We start from the raw sequence: 14,095 nt of genomic DNA on the forward strand, positions 1-14,095 counted from the left end.
GTCAGGCTTTCAGTTGTGGCGCAGCACATATACAGTTTACAGCGGTACTGTCCAGCACAATATGTGGGCTGCTGTAGTCTCTGATGAAAATAAGAAAATCAGAAGTAATGAATTCTCTGCTCATATGTCCAAAGTCAAACATCCTGTCTCTGCTTAGAAGTCAAATGTAGAACAACTATGACTTCATCTGCTGTACATGCACAACACTCACAAAAATTGCAGGCTTCTCCGCTAAATTTCAAGCCAAGGAAAACAGTGTAGCAGAGGAAATCCACAGCTCAGGGCTGGCTGCTCTCTGCAGTAAGGTTCAGACTCCTGTCTGTGTCACAGATGTGGTGAACAACTTCCTTCCACAGAATCAAGAGTATTAATTCACAGCACATTTTTATATTGTCTGTCAGATTGTGTAATAAAAATAGCACACTGTGTAAGTAGGTCTCTCAGACTGGTGTGAAAATGCAACAATATCTATACGAAAGTCACTTCAAGCATTAAAATGGGACTGAACATCAAACACCAGCACACACAGACCCCACACTCAGACGGAAAAGTGTGCTCTGACATTTCAAAGGTAGATTCAAACTGTGGCGGTAAGTTCTCTTTATGCGACTCAGGCACGAGATTTGGTGGAAGTGGACCTGGAGTCCACAGAGACCGGCGAAGGCCTGAGGGCTGCATACGTTTGTCCACTGTGAATTGAACCCAATTTAAAATATCCTTAATGTCAAGCTTGATGCCATAGTCTAGAACAGACACAGGAACAACATATTGGATTGTTGGAGCCTCGTGGCCCACCTAGAAAACTGGTTTCGTGGGGGGTTTCTTAGTTTCCCTGCATTCTAGTTGTAGCTTCCTCTTCATTTGGGTTTTAGTGCCAAAGGAGTTGACTGGCAATTTCATTTTTGAGAGTTGATAATGGACCTAGAAAACTATTTCTGAGTAAATAAAGCTATGAAGCTGCTGAAGCTTCTGCATATTTGTACACCTTTGTGAACAAAAACATTTCTATCTATGAGTCCAATGTCCAGAGAAATGTGAAATAATACCATGCGATGGATGTGGTAAGGTCACCTTTCCACAGAACTACAAAGGGAATGGGTGAAAGTCTAAGCTTCAGTAGAGCCCCGTGTATCAATGGCTTCAAAGACAAATGTAACACAGAGTTTTTATAGATTCTCATGCACACAAACTGGCTGTGCTAAGTAGAATATGTGGTAACTTTAACCAGTTTATCCAAATTAAGTGTGTAAATGTAAAGAATTTAAACTTTCATATCCCCAGTGATAATAGTACGACACCGACTGTGCATGTTCCAACTAATGTATTCAAAGTTTTCCTTTTCTCATTAGAGGTAAAATAATACAAGGAGTTTTACACTCAGCACACGGCTTTAAGTCGAAAACGTTGTAATCTGGATTGGTCTTCAGCGCCTCAGTGGTTTAACTCCACTACACAGATGGATAGCGGTGGCTTTGTTTGCTGTGCCCACTCATCTCCACAGACTTCTAAAACCACTCGCTTCTGAAAGATAGCGAAGATGCGGAAGGCCTGTCCCTATAATCACAGAGTCCACGCTATCTGTCTTCCTCTGTGTGCCCCCTCCTGCCACCCTCTTGTAAACTCTGGCAGCCTCAGCTTGCTACACACTCCTTGATCTCTTCGAAAAGGCCACTCCGGCTGATGGTGTTAAGACACAGAGCTCTGTTTCTCCTTATTACCAGTCATGGTCTCCCTTTGGAAAAACAACATGAGGGGAAACAGGGCGGAGACATCCATGAAGGGAAAGGCTGGAGGTCTGAATTAATCCCACATGTTCCCCAGGAGGAGACTTTCCAGGCGGGGAGCTTATTCAGTTGGTGGAGTGCAGCAAACTCTGAGAGCACCTCGCTGCACTTTCCCGCACTTTTCACCCACACACTGCTGTGCACTGAATCCACATGGATCCATTTAGCTCAACTATGGCATCACAAGGCACAATTTACTTTTCTGGCAAGCACCAGAACTCCAGAAACTCAGTGGTTCACAGAAACCAACATTACTTTAAATAGACATAGAGAACGGAGCTGCACGAGTCACAGGCTGCAGCGGGAAACAAAATGAACCTAAATGTTCCTCCACATAGATTAATCTGGAGCAAAAATAACTTATTTGGACAAATGTAACTCCCTGTTTTTCAAGGCATATTAAATTTGTCTGATTCAGACATATTACAAGAGTGCACGAACAGAAAACCGGCACAGAAAGAGGACTGGGACTTTTCAGAATCCACTGATTTCTATTAAAGCTCAACATGTGTTAGAAAATCGAATTATTCTAAAAAGATGATTCACACTTTGGGTCGCTCGTAACCTGCTGTTGCACATTAAGATTTCATGCTTTTACTCATTTATGATTCATCAGCAAACAATGGTCTCATCCTGTTGCACACATATGGTCTAATGCAAACTGGTTTGAATCAAAATTAGGACTCAGTTACAACCATTTAGCTGGTTACAGGCCACACGGTGCGTATTCGGAGGAATTATGCGATACATTTGATTCAGTAGCGCCGCTGTAACAGTAGTTTGCCTTTTGGGATTCTCTTTAAACAATTGTAAGATACACACAGACATTTAGCTGATCACAGACGAAACTGTTCTGCTCTTCCAAACAAGCATTTTACCTAGGATGATAAAAATGACACATCTGGATAGCTTACCTCAAACTGAAGTGTAATGTCATTTTAACGTGGCACCATCCATGGTGCAGTGCCATGGAAGAGCATCTGTCAGCATGATCTTAACCTAGTGCAATGACAGGAAGGCTGAGATGGAATAAGATTAGATGAGCGGGCCTTTTATTCTCCAAGTCTGTTTCACTTATCAATACCAGTGGAGGAAGACCACTCAGGCTGTATGAAAGCTCTGCCAGCAGCCTGCTGCTCGGCCATACTTGAACCTTGAAGTAGGGAAGATGAGGGAGCAGCTCTTATTCTCTTCAGAATAGGTTTACCCCTGTACAGTGGCCACTAACTACTGCAGGTCGGGTCTGACAGGAGCTACAAGCAAGATAAGTGATGGTCCACAGAAAGTACCCGCAGGTCATTTTATTACTGAGAGAACAACAACAGACAAATTAAATGAACTAATTCTTTTTTCTGTGGGCCCCTTAGGACTCTTCAAAGAACCTTTATTGGACTCTGTACCCCCCTTTAAAACCACTACTCTACTTTGAGAAACTTCAACAGCGGGACATAACTTGCCTCGACAGAGAAACAATTATCTGGCAGTACCACACCACTGTGGACACGATTGGGGTGTGTGTATCTTGGATGTATGAGCTGATTGGTAATGGTTCGCCTCAAGCCAAAACAAGTCCCATTCACAGGTCCCTTAAGAACCAAGCTCTGTTAGATCATTATTAGATGAAGTCTGAAGCTTCCATTTGATCCCATTACTGTCAAATAGCTAAAAATATATGAGTAATAGAGTCCAGATTCAGACAGGTCACTCTCCTGCTGGAGAACAGCAACACATTTCCCTGCTTTCTACCATCTTTCACATGGGTCTTTGGGGTCCGCAACATTGTAAAGCTATTAACAATCTACACTAAATGATCTGTTTGTACTTTTGATACTGACCAATGACACATTAGGTCACAGTCACAGTAATGTATAAGCTGAGCCACTGACACGCAAACAGACACACACTTAAGGCCAAAGACCTCAAGCTGATAAGAACAAATGTTTAGGGGACAAATACAGAATATAGGAAGATGTTTGCTCTAGAAAATAACTAAGATGGTTCAAACCAGGTCTATTGTACTCAACTCCCACTGAATTAAGGACTTCTGGGATTACTCTTAAGAACACCCGAGGGCCCCACAACACCACTTGGGACCTATTGGTCTCCACCAGAGTGTCCCAAGGGCATAATGCATAATAACTACTGGCACTGCTCTGTGTTATAGAAACAGCTTAATGCTAATAGATTTCCAGTGAAAGTATGAGAACAAGAATGTCTGGAGCTGCAATCTGTGTCCGAATTGAAGAAATGTATAATTAGTAAGTATAAATGCATCACAGTTAATGACATCAGTCACTTTGAATTTACCATATTATTTTGGACAAAGGAAACAACATTGTTTGACTGCCAGAGATAGCGGCTGCTGCTGCGGCTACTGCTGCTGCGGCTGCTGCTGCTGCGGCTGCTGCTGCTGCGGCTGCTGCTGCTGCGGCTACTGCTGCTGCTGTGTGAGCCTTCAGGCTACTAAGCTGCCGGGGCAGGGGATTGGTCAGTCTCTAATGATATTACAGGTTGGAAATATGCTCTGTGGTAAACCATAAGCCACAATAGGAATGAATATTAACCACAAATCATCACTCAGACTAAAAACATGCTGTCAAAAGCATTGAGACCACAGCATAAAAGAAAGCTTTTAGCTCAAGTCACAATGAATCCTCTGCCTTAACTCAAAGTGGAGAAGAGTTGCTTCTCCGTTCATGACTGCCTGTCACCTAAACTGCCTTCTGAGAGCGGAAGTGACAACACCCGGCAACTGTCAGTCTTCAGGCCCTCACTCCAAGGTGCTGAAGGATGACGACCTGCAGAGGAAATTACATCTTTATCTAATCTCACAAAGGCAGACCCTGTGTACTGACCAACCTACTGGTTTTATCCCTGCGTATAAAAAAAAAACAGCAGTTATCTCCACAAACCAGGAGGCTGCCGTGCATGGGTTTTATGAATAGGCCAGCAGGATATTTTCTTCCTGATGTGCTTGTCCGTCTATTCACTACTTTTGGCCTCGTCAAGATTATCAAAGTTTTATCCCCTGGGTGACATGAGGACAGGATAGCGCTGCATCCACCTCGGCTGAGGGACTGAAATCTAAGGCAGTGATGAGGTGAGAGGAGAGAAAAAGAAGATTCCAGACAATATTTCTGATGGATCAGGATGGGTAGTGCATGCTGATTTAACAAGCATGCCTTAAGAGCTGATGGAATATTTGTATAAAGCTTACTTGAAGGTTAACGTAGCGCAAGCATGTCAGAAAGTTCATTTCTTAGTAAGCTCTGCATGAAAACCCCATCCAGGAGGATGGTTTTCTAAATCTGACTGATGCTTGTTCACAAGCACCGACACCAAAAGAGATATTATAGACGTGTTAATCACATTTCAATTAATAATTTCCTGCTTCTGAGAAGCGCTTTAACCTGTAACCTCACAAACGTGGCAATCCGTGCTCAATCACTCATTTAAATAAACAAACTACACCCAAATCAGTCCCAGCGTCATATGAGCAATATTTAAAAACAGGCAACCGAGATGATGTGGCTCCCACGCCGAGCGTAAACACGATCAATTAAACCAACAATTCATTTAACTACAGTCAAACACGGGGCGCCTCAGAGCCACAAACGTCACGCAGGAGGAAGGCAAACGGACTCTAATGGACACTAATACCAGGCAGCGAGGCGCTAACGATTCCAAGCTTGTTTACTGAACCCTCTGACAAAAAGACGACAGCAGCTCAGCATACATAATCACATGCAAAACGTGGATTAGGTTCAGTGGACGAACATTCAATTACGCTTTTAGGCCTCCAGTTAATGAGACACCGTGGAAACCGTGATGACTGTACAGCAGGGAGGAGAGGGAGAAGGTGAGGTGGAAGCATTTAAATCTTATAATAAATCTATATAAACATGCACACATCCAGTCTATGCAGCTGTATTTCTACCAGAGGAAGGCTGTGGTTCTACTGTAACGTCACACTTGTTAGATACAGGAGGACAGAGGCAGATTCAGGAGGGCAGGTACCATTTGAACACTTCAGAATAGGAGCACTGTGACGAAGCCTTTTAAAGGGGTCTATGTTGAACCAGTTAGGGATGCCATACTGTACAATGTAAAAAGATTAAATACAGGAGCAGCGGGTTTAACAGTGTGCCCTCCTCTTTCCCCTCTTTTGAAAACTCTAAACTCCTGATTAACACAGCGGAAAAGACCTTTAAAAATCTCTGCAAGACGTTCACAATGGAGGGCAAAAACAACACAGCGAGCAGGCTCTGAATGAAGTCCAATTCAGTGGATCTACAGTGAAAAGGAGGAAACAGATGTGGAAGCTGAAGATTAGATTCCTGTCAGGACTGTTCTCGTGTGTGCCTCTGCTCTCAGCCTGATGATATGCTGGCTCACATCCACACAACAAAAAAACACATACAAAAAAAAAAACAACAACAAAAAAACGCTGAACTCAGGTCTTGTCCGGATGATCAATTAAGAGTTTCCACACATCTCTCCCTGCGTACTGTGAAGTGTCGACTGTTAGGCAGGATAGCAAATGATTACTGCCAGCCTTCTGTTTTCAGAACAGGTTGTTTGGCCTCAGAGGTCTCAGCTACAGTATAACAGAGTGTCGTCATAAACCCAGATATGGATGGAAATTATTAGGATGGTTAAACCGTGACTAACAGCTTCATTTATCGCGAGTATGTTTTGCAATGACAGGGTCGTGCTGTGGGGATATAAATATTTCCGTACTAATGTGTTCTAATTCAATCTCTGTGGGAAACACAAACTGTCAGGCGTCAGTAAGCCAAACACAGTATCACACCGTGGACAATACTGTGTGTGTGTGTGTGTGTGTGTGTGTGTGTGTGTGTGTGTGTGTGTGTGTGTGTGTGTGTGTGTGTGTGTGTGTGTGTGTGTGTGTGAGTGTGAGCCAGCGCTGGCCCAAGTCTCATCCTCCATTGCCCATATGACTCCAAGTGTCCTGCTGGCAAACGCTAACAAACTGCGCCTGGAAATAAAACATTTGTGTCCTTGCTGACCCTGCTGTACATGAGTGCATACGAGGGACTACAGAGTAGTTCTTTTCATTTTAATCCCTGTACGTCTTCATACTGCGGCTGCCTAACAAAGCTGGCAACACGGGCATTTAAAGGTTTTGCACTTGTTGCATAATATTCTGATTAAGACGCTCTAGACAGAGACAGACCGCTGCTGTGCGGCTTCTACTGTAAATGTGCAGTACTGCAGGCAGTGACGAGGCCGGACTGGGTTCAACAAAAATGGGCAGAATGGCAAGGCCTAGTTTAGACGTGCACTGCTCCCCAGGGGGGTCCGTTATATACAATTCAATCCTTCAGGCCTTTTGCAGGAAAATGAAGGAGCAACAGTAAAGACTTAATCCTCATCCTTGAACCATCTGCTGAGGGACGAACCTCAAAATCTATAGTGACATAAACCCCAAATAAAGAATGGTAATTTATATATTTATTTAAATCTGATTTCTGCTCTTTGAATGGCAGCTCTGAAATAAATCATAATCAATTCACTGTACAACAAGTACAATGTAAATGAGGCCATTTGTTTATGCAAAGCTCTAGACAGTACACCAGGGAGCGCTGGGATTTTTAAAGATACAATCCGCAGCTCGCAAACACCATATGTTTCCTTGAGTCTCAGTCACTGACCTGAGACTGCAGGGTGCAGGTGAAGCTTTTTGTCTGCCTTCTTACATTTGTCCAGATGGGACAACTGTGCCTCGCTTCCGCTAAACTAGAAAACAGAATCTGCAGCTGAAATACACACGTTAGATCCATAAAGGCTAAGAACTGGAGACCTGATAAGTAGAGAGTATGTATCTAAAATGAAATCCCTTTTTGTGCCACTGCGATGACTCATCAATGGACCCATCATGTTTCCCATTTGGCAACTGTGACATATGGTTTTTCAACAACGTGAGACCAACCCACCCTCAGAGGGTGAAGAAACACACTGAGTGATGTGTTCTAGTGGATGGACTGAGTCTACACATGATAAAGATTAAATGATCTGTCCCCTCGGTGGTTCGTCTACGTCCCCTGCTCTCCTTGCAGACGTGAGAGGCTGAGCACCACGTTGATGTCACTGATAATCTATTCACCTGGGGCTTAGCGGCACACAGCATGTGCATGTGGGAATGAAGCCTGAGACCACAGACATGACTCCCTCAGCTGTTATCTCCCTTTGCTACAACATCAGCTCTGAATTAAATCCACAGCACCAACTCCCTCATTCATCAGATAAGAGGGGCACAGTGGAGAAATCCTTCCTACTTGACAGACCTTGGTATGAATGTGATGCTGTGTGACTATATGGGAGATGAACCTCTGTCACCTGCTTGTCAGCAGTTAACTAGAAATGAATGAATACGTGTTTTGGAGAGGACACCAGCGAGAAGAGATGGAGCATGGTAGCAGATCCTTCTTGAACAATGGGTGGTGTGACACTGGACCTGTACATGAGTGTGCATGAATCCAACAAAGCCTGCCGGCCCAGTGCAACCCTTTTAATAGAGTCAACAACCGCCTGCGGCGTTTCTTCAATGAAAGTGAGCGTCTGCGGCCTAAGAGGAGTTTCTCCTGAGCGGACACTGGTAAACTTGATCCGGCTCTCTGGAAGTTCGCCCCGAGGCTCGTACGGCTGCACTGTCTGCACAGGAAGGCAGCGTGTGAGGAGGCTTTTCATGTTTTGTTTGTTTTTTTGTTTTTTTTTTGCAAACCCATTTCAGATCGCGATCCCAGGTTGGGATGGATAGAAAAAAACAAAAAAACAAACCCACTTATTATACCGAACCGTGTGATGCTATCCATGCAAACTTCGGGCTGTGAGATCTGATCCGTGCTGCGAGAAGGAGGAGAACAAGGAGCCGTGCAAACTTACGTGAAGACGAAAAATAAAGTGGTCGATCCCACAAGCAGTGTGGCAGCAGTGGACACTGGGATGTATTTGGTGGGTTTAAATCTCTTTCCAGCGCTGGTGGGCATCCTGTAATTTCCACATTCCTCTATTATTTATTCCGGTTGGAGTCGCATGTAGAAAAAAAAAAAGATCCAGCGTGCAAGGGATGGGCCTGTCTACGGCTGTGAAAGCTACAAGCAGCCCGCTTTGCTATCGCTGGAGCCGCATAGATCCGGAGATAGAGAGAGGCAGGAATACATAAAGCTCAGTGAAAGCCTGGAGATCCCACCCTCCCGATCCAGCCCACTGCTGAGGTCACTGAACCGCTCGGAAAGGTGGAGCCTGTCTGCAAAACCCCCATTGAGAACACAGCAGCAGATACGATGCTCATTACTTACTGATTCATCGGAAGCTGATCGTCCACTCTCCTATTATTTAGGAGAATAAGCAGTATTTAAACCGACTCAAAACAGCATCACATGTAATAAATGAATTTAACACAAAGTTTAGCATGAGTCGATCTGATCTGATTGATCTGTTGTTTTGAGCTGATCTGGATTTGCAGTGAACCAAACTGCGTTTAAAATCGGACAGTTTCTTGCTGCTTGGCTGATCTACCACCGTACACGTACGAGCAACAAAGACACAATATGTTTTACAAAGTGTCTGCATAAACACTCCCACTCGGCGCCTTTACTGTATATCTGACCAGCCGCATTTAAAAGAGACCTTTAATAAAGTTGTTAAAATTGTTTTACCCACTACGGCCTCTGGGTCTTATAGAACATATTCTTACATTTGCATTATGTGTTGGTTTCCGTGTGTCCTCTATCATTTGACTGAAGTTGCATGTTGTCTTCTGCAGAGCTCCGCTCTGCACAGACAGGAGGTCACTCGCGGCTCTGGATTTAGGGACTGGAGCGCCCCCGTGTGGTGCATGGCGGAATTAACGCGATTTGTAAAAAGCCGACTATTTTGGCTGTGGCGGGCCACCGTAATGTTTGTAGGCTTTACCCAGATTAGCTAGCTGACTGTCGTGCTGATTGTATTTTTAGTTTCTAACGAAGAGCCGCTGCCACATACACATTTGGGACACACACCCCGCTCGGTGTCCTCTCCTGGAGGTGGAATTAAACGCCGTTCAGCGGAGGAAAGTCTTACGTTTGTCGCCTTACAGCTAGTTTCGGGGGAACATTTGCGCTGAGCTCATTAGCTAGCATTAGTGGGGATCGTGGGCTCGCAGGATGTCGTACAGGAAAACTTTAAAACTTATTTGCGGGGTCGCTGGAGGCTCTGCTGTACTGGTCTTCGCCGCTGCCGCTGCCGACTACCGAGGTTACTCAGGAGAGCAGCGCGGGGAAGCGGCCAGTCGCTGGTCGAGATTCACCGTTGTTCGAGCTGCGCAGCCCGGGTGGACACCTGCCAGCCACACGCCAGCCCCGACTGGACACTCCTGGGACTTCAACTGGGACAAGTATGTACCTCTAAACCCGTTTCTGTTTACAACTGAAGTGTTTGGACGCAGCTAATGTCTGCACAGTCTCTGCATTTCCTACTTTCACTTTCGTGTCGACAGACCTCCACGTCAAACATCTGTTACATATGTACACAGATCACCTTTAACAGGAGCAGCGGGGTGTTATGATCGCTGCTGTTACACTGAAAACACACAGTCACATATAAACTGATCACTTTTAAAATTGAGCTTTTGACTTGGGCGTCCTCAAAAGTATCTCACTCATAATCCTCCTATAACATGGCTGTGTTAACCCCGATTTCCATCCCTCAAGTTAACCGTGTGAGACAAAGCCGCCTCTAATCTGAAGATCACCTGTCTTAACTGTGTTTAGGAGAGACCCGTCTTCACTGATCAATGGGAAGAAGAAAGAGAGTGCAACAGAAGACCCCAGCTCCGAGAGAGACAATGGCAAACCAAAGGCTACGCGCAACATCCTCCTCATCAGACACTCCCAGTACAACCTGAGCGGAAACAGTGACAAGGAGAGGGTCCTGACTCCGTTAGGTCCTTATTTCCCCTTATGTCTCTGGAAAGTTGACCAGGCAGCATCATACATGTGTAATACCCTAACACCTGTTCCTCCACTTGCAGGTCGGGAGCAGGCTGAGTTGACTGGCCAGAGATTGGCAGCGCTGGGATTTAAGTATGATGTTCTGATCCACTCCAGCATGGCCAGGGCCACGGAGACTGCAAATATCATCAGCAACCACCTCCCAGGTAATGAATAATGCCACACTGCTCTTTGGAGCTGCCCTCAGGTTTCTTACAGTTTTTCCCTCCAAGCTGGGGAAAGTGTGGAGAATATTATCATTTTAATGTTACATTACATTTGACTTTGAATACCTAATATGATTTCTTGACTCCTTTTGCTGTTGTTGTCATTCATATTCACTTGATGTGTGTTTTATTTTCAATTTAGTAACCTAGATTCAGATTCAGTTGTAAATCAGATTCTAAATGTCACAAAAATGTGTATTAAAATTTCTTCCCTGCGCTAAATGTCATATGGGTCCAGGAGTGGAGCTGGTGAGCTGTGATTTGCTGAGAGAGGGCGCACCCATTGAGCCGGTTCCACCCGTCACTCACTGGAAACCAGATGCTGTGGTGAGAGAAGCGACTGCACCTCTACTTCTAGAGTTGGGCTGTCAGTGACTTCAGAAAGTATTCAGATCCCTGCACTTTTTGTACACCTTATTTTGTTGTAGATTTGATTTAAAAATGTAATTTTGCCCGTCAGTCTACACCCAAACCATAGTAACAAAGTAGTAACAGTAACTGCAAATTAATTAATTAATAACAACTTAAATCTTTAAATTACAAAAGTGATCAGACTCTTAATTCAGTACTAAGTAGATTTGCCTTTAGTTTCATCTTCACTGTTTATCGTGCGGAAACGTCATCATCACCGTCACCCCAGTCAGAACATGTGCACTCTGGAGAAGGTTTGGTTCAAAATAACAGTCTTTCTGTCTCTGCTGCTGATGTGCACCCCCCCACCACCGTATTAGCTAGGTGATGAGCAGCTTGTAGTTGATGTAGGGATCTGCGATAGCTCTTCGGACATCACTGCTCGGTTTTGTTTCTGACATGCAGTTTGAACTTTATGAGAAATGCACTGGTTATATACACAGCTATATGAGTTTCTATTGGAATAATAAAGCAAATGCTCTTGACTACAAGTGCCACAGCAAAGCATCTGAATACGCTTGTGAAAGATTTTAGGTGTTATTTTTGAATTAAGTTGCAAACATTTCCACCTTATTAGGATTCTCACAGTGGAGATTGACTGGGCTGAAATGGCAATTTGATCTTTTTAAGATAAGAGTCTTTAACACAGTGTGTTACATGTGAAGGGATCTGAAGCCACTGTTTACTTGTGTAGATAACTTTCTGCTGTCCACATGTCCCATTCAGTGCTTGTTTAGCCTGAGAGCATCAAAAACCGGCTGATGCATCAAAGCACTGCCACAGGAATGGGTTATAGAAAGAGTTAATTTCCAAACTGCCAACATAAAAAAAGCATTTCAGGGTCAGTCATTTTGTTATAGTTCACTCATTTAAAGGGGTCATTTTCAATGACAGTATAGATGCACAGACCCTGCTAGCTTAACAAGTGGTTACAAAGAGAACTGACTGTGAGATCTGCTGGTTTAACAAACTCTCATAACTTCACCCTGAACTCTGAGTTGATTTACTCAGACATAGTAAACATAGAAAAGCTGATCAGAGGGAGTTCAATCAACTCTTGAGTTTGTTCACGCTTGAGTTAATCATGCACGTGATAACTGTAAAAAGCCATCATCTGACAGCAACATTCACCACAGCAGCATGTAAATAAAGAGCATAGACTTCATTTACATCAATGTATTCAATGGATTTAATCGACTATAGAGTGATGGGGACAAAGTGCTGGTGGAGTTTACTTACAGGTCTCTGATTGGAATCTACAGTCTAACCAACTTATAATGATTTATAATAATGTCTTTTCAGCTCCAGCCTTTTCATTTAAAAGAAGTAATTGATCCATTTACGAGTTAGTAAAATGTATCCCATTTATTCCAAGTATATTTTTCACATAGTTGGCCTCATTTTGGAATCAAACTCTTCATACATTCCTTGCAATGCTCAGCAGCACTGTGTACTGACTCTGTACTGACTGAGGGGTTCAGGCAGAGCCCTTCTCCTGTCACAATGGTAGCTTTCAACCTCTATACCGTCCTCCAGCAGTACCATGAAGATGGAGCTCGCATTGAGGCAGCCTTCCGCCGCTACATCCACCGGGCTGACCCCAAGCAGAAGGAGGACAGCTATGAGATCATCGTGTGTCATGCCAATGTCATCCGTTATTTTGTGTGCAGGTTTGTGTCGCTGGCCGACTCAGTAGTCTCAGACCGCAGCCTTGTTGCTTTGCCAACTACTCCACAGCAGTTTCTTGAATTTATGCTTCACTGTGCTTTTTAAGGAATCCTCAAAGGAGAATTCCTAGTTAATGTAAATACACCAGCTGCTACATTGAGCCATGTGCATTTGTTGGTAGCTGCTTGTCCTGTGTGCCCAGTTAAAAGACATTTAGTACATCTAGTACACATCACAGACTAATTATTTGTTAAATAGGTGTCCTGTAAATACATAGAAGCTCCACTATTCAGGCTGTCATTCTCAGGTACTCGTATCTGTCTTGTTCTTTCAGGGCCCTGCAGTTTCCTCCAGAGGGTTGGTTACGCATGGGCTTGAACAACGGCAGCATCACGTGGCTCACCATCCGCCCTAGCGGCAGGGTGGCCCTCAGAATGCTGGGAGACGCAGGATTCATGCCCCCAGACAAACTGACACGAACCTGATGGCCCAGCACGTCACAGGAGTTGTGGGACTTGGTTGACGGCTTAGTCCAAGCTCGGTTTTCTCCCTAAGTGTCTTGAAAATTACATTTGATGTTATTATTTTGTAACTGAACTACCATCATGTAATGAGAGACTGTGCGGTGGCGTTGTCGTGATTACTTCCGTGCCATAGACCTCCAGCAGAAGTGATTAACAGCTGCATAGCAACTCCTCCTGAATGTAACTGAGGATTTTTACACAAGCAACTGAAATTTTTTTTAAACCAAAAAGTTGTATTTGTATAGCTGTCGTAAATGCAAGTGGTGCATTTAGCTTGACACGTGGATTATGTGTTGTATGGTGCAGCTGTAGGAAATAAAAATACGATTATAAAAGTGTTATTGGCGGTGTCGCACTTCCTGTCTTGCTGATATTACAGCCACTGAAATAACTGGAGAAAAGCACAGACACCAGTAGTAGGAGTGAAGTTTTTATTGATTAGTTGAAAGCAAATGAGGTCTAGACATACAGAAAGAGAATTTACCATG

The 14,095-nt window shown here is 44.0% G+C and overlaps 2 protein-coding genes across 5 annotated transcripts in view; one reads left to right on the top strand and one right to left on the bottom strand.

Annotated features, from left to right (window-relative positions):
- The window catches only part of zdhhc8b (zinc finger DHHC-type palmitoyltransferase 8b), a 49,363-nt gene extending 40,423 nt beyond the window's left edge, over positions 1–8,940 (bottom strand). The window contains exon 1 of the mRNA XM_026344117.1: positions 8,691–8,940. Coding sequence (XP_026199902.1) covers positions 8,691–8,794 — 104 coding nt within the window. The 5' untranslated portion in view covers positions 8,795–8,940. The remainder of the gene's footprint in view (positions 1–8,690) is intronic.
- Positions 8,941–9,700: 760 nt separating this feature from the next.
- On the top strand, positions 9,701–13,948 carry pgam5 (PGAM family member 5, serine/threonine protein phosphatase, mitochondrial). Of its 4 annotated transcripts, none has more exons than XM_026343575.1 (6): positions 9,701–10,182; positions 10,559–10,731; positions 10,819–10,944; positions 11,237–11,331; positions 12,952–13,085; positions 13,418–13,948. In XM_026343575.1, exons 1-6 carry the CDS (start codon positions 9,953–9,955, stop codon positions 13,566–13,568), a joined length of 909 nt encoding a protein of 302 aa, XP_026199360.1. In that variant the 5' UTR covers positions 9,701–9,952; the 3' UTR covers positions 13,569–13,948. The 4 variants fall into 4 exon arrangements, with proteins under 4 accessions (XP_026199360.1, XP_026199361.1, XP_026199362.1 ...); XM_026343576.1 differs by having other exon boundaries at positions 12,955–13,085; XM_026343577.1 differs by having other exon boundaries at positions 11,243–11,331.
- Positions 13,949–14,095: the final 147 nt, after the last annotated feature.

The sequence above is a fragment of the Anabas testudineus genome, chromosome 9, assembly GCF_900324465.2.
Source record: "Anabas testudineus chromosome 9, fAnaTes1.2, whole genome shotgun sequence".
Lineage (NCBI taxonomy): Eukaryota > Metazoa > Chordata > Actinopteri > Anabantiformes > Anabantidae > Anabas > Anabas testudineus.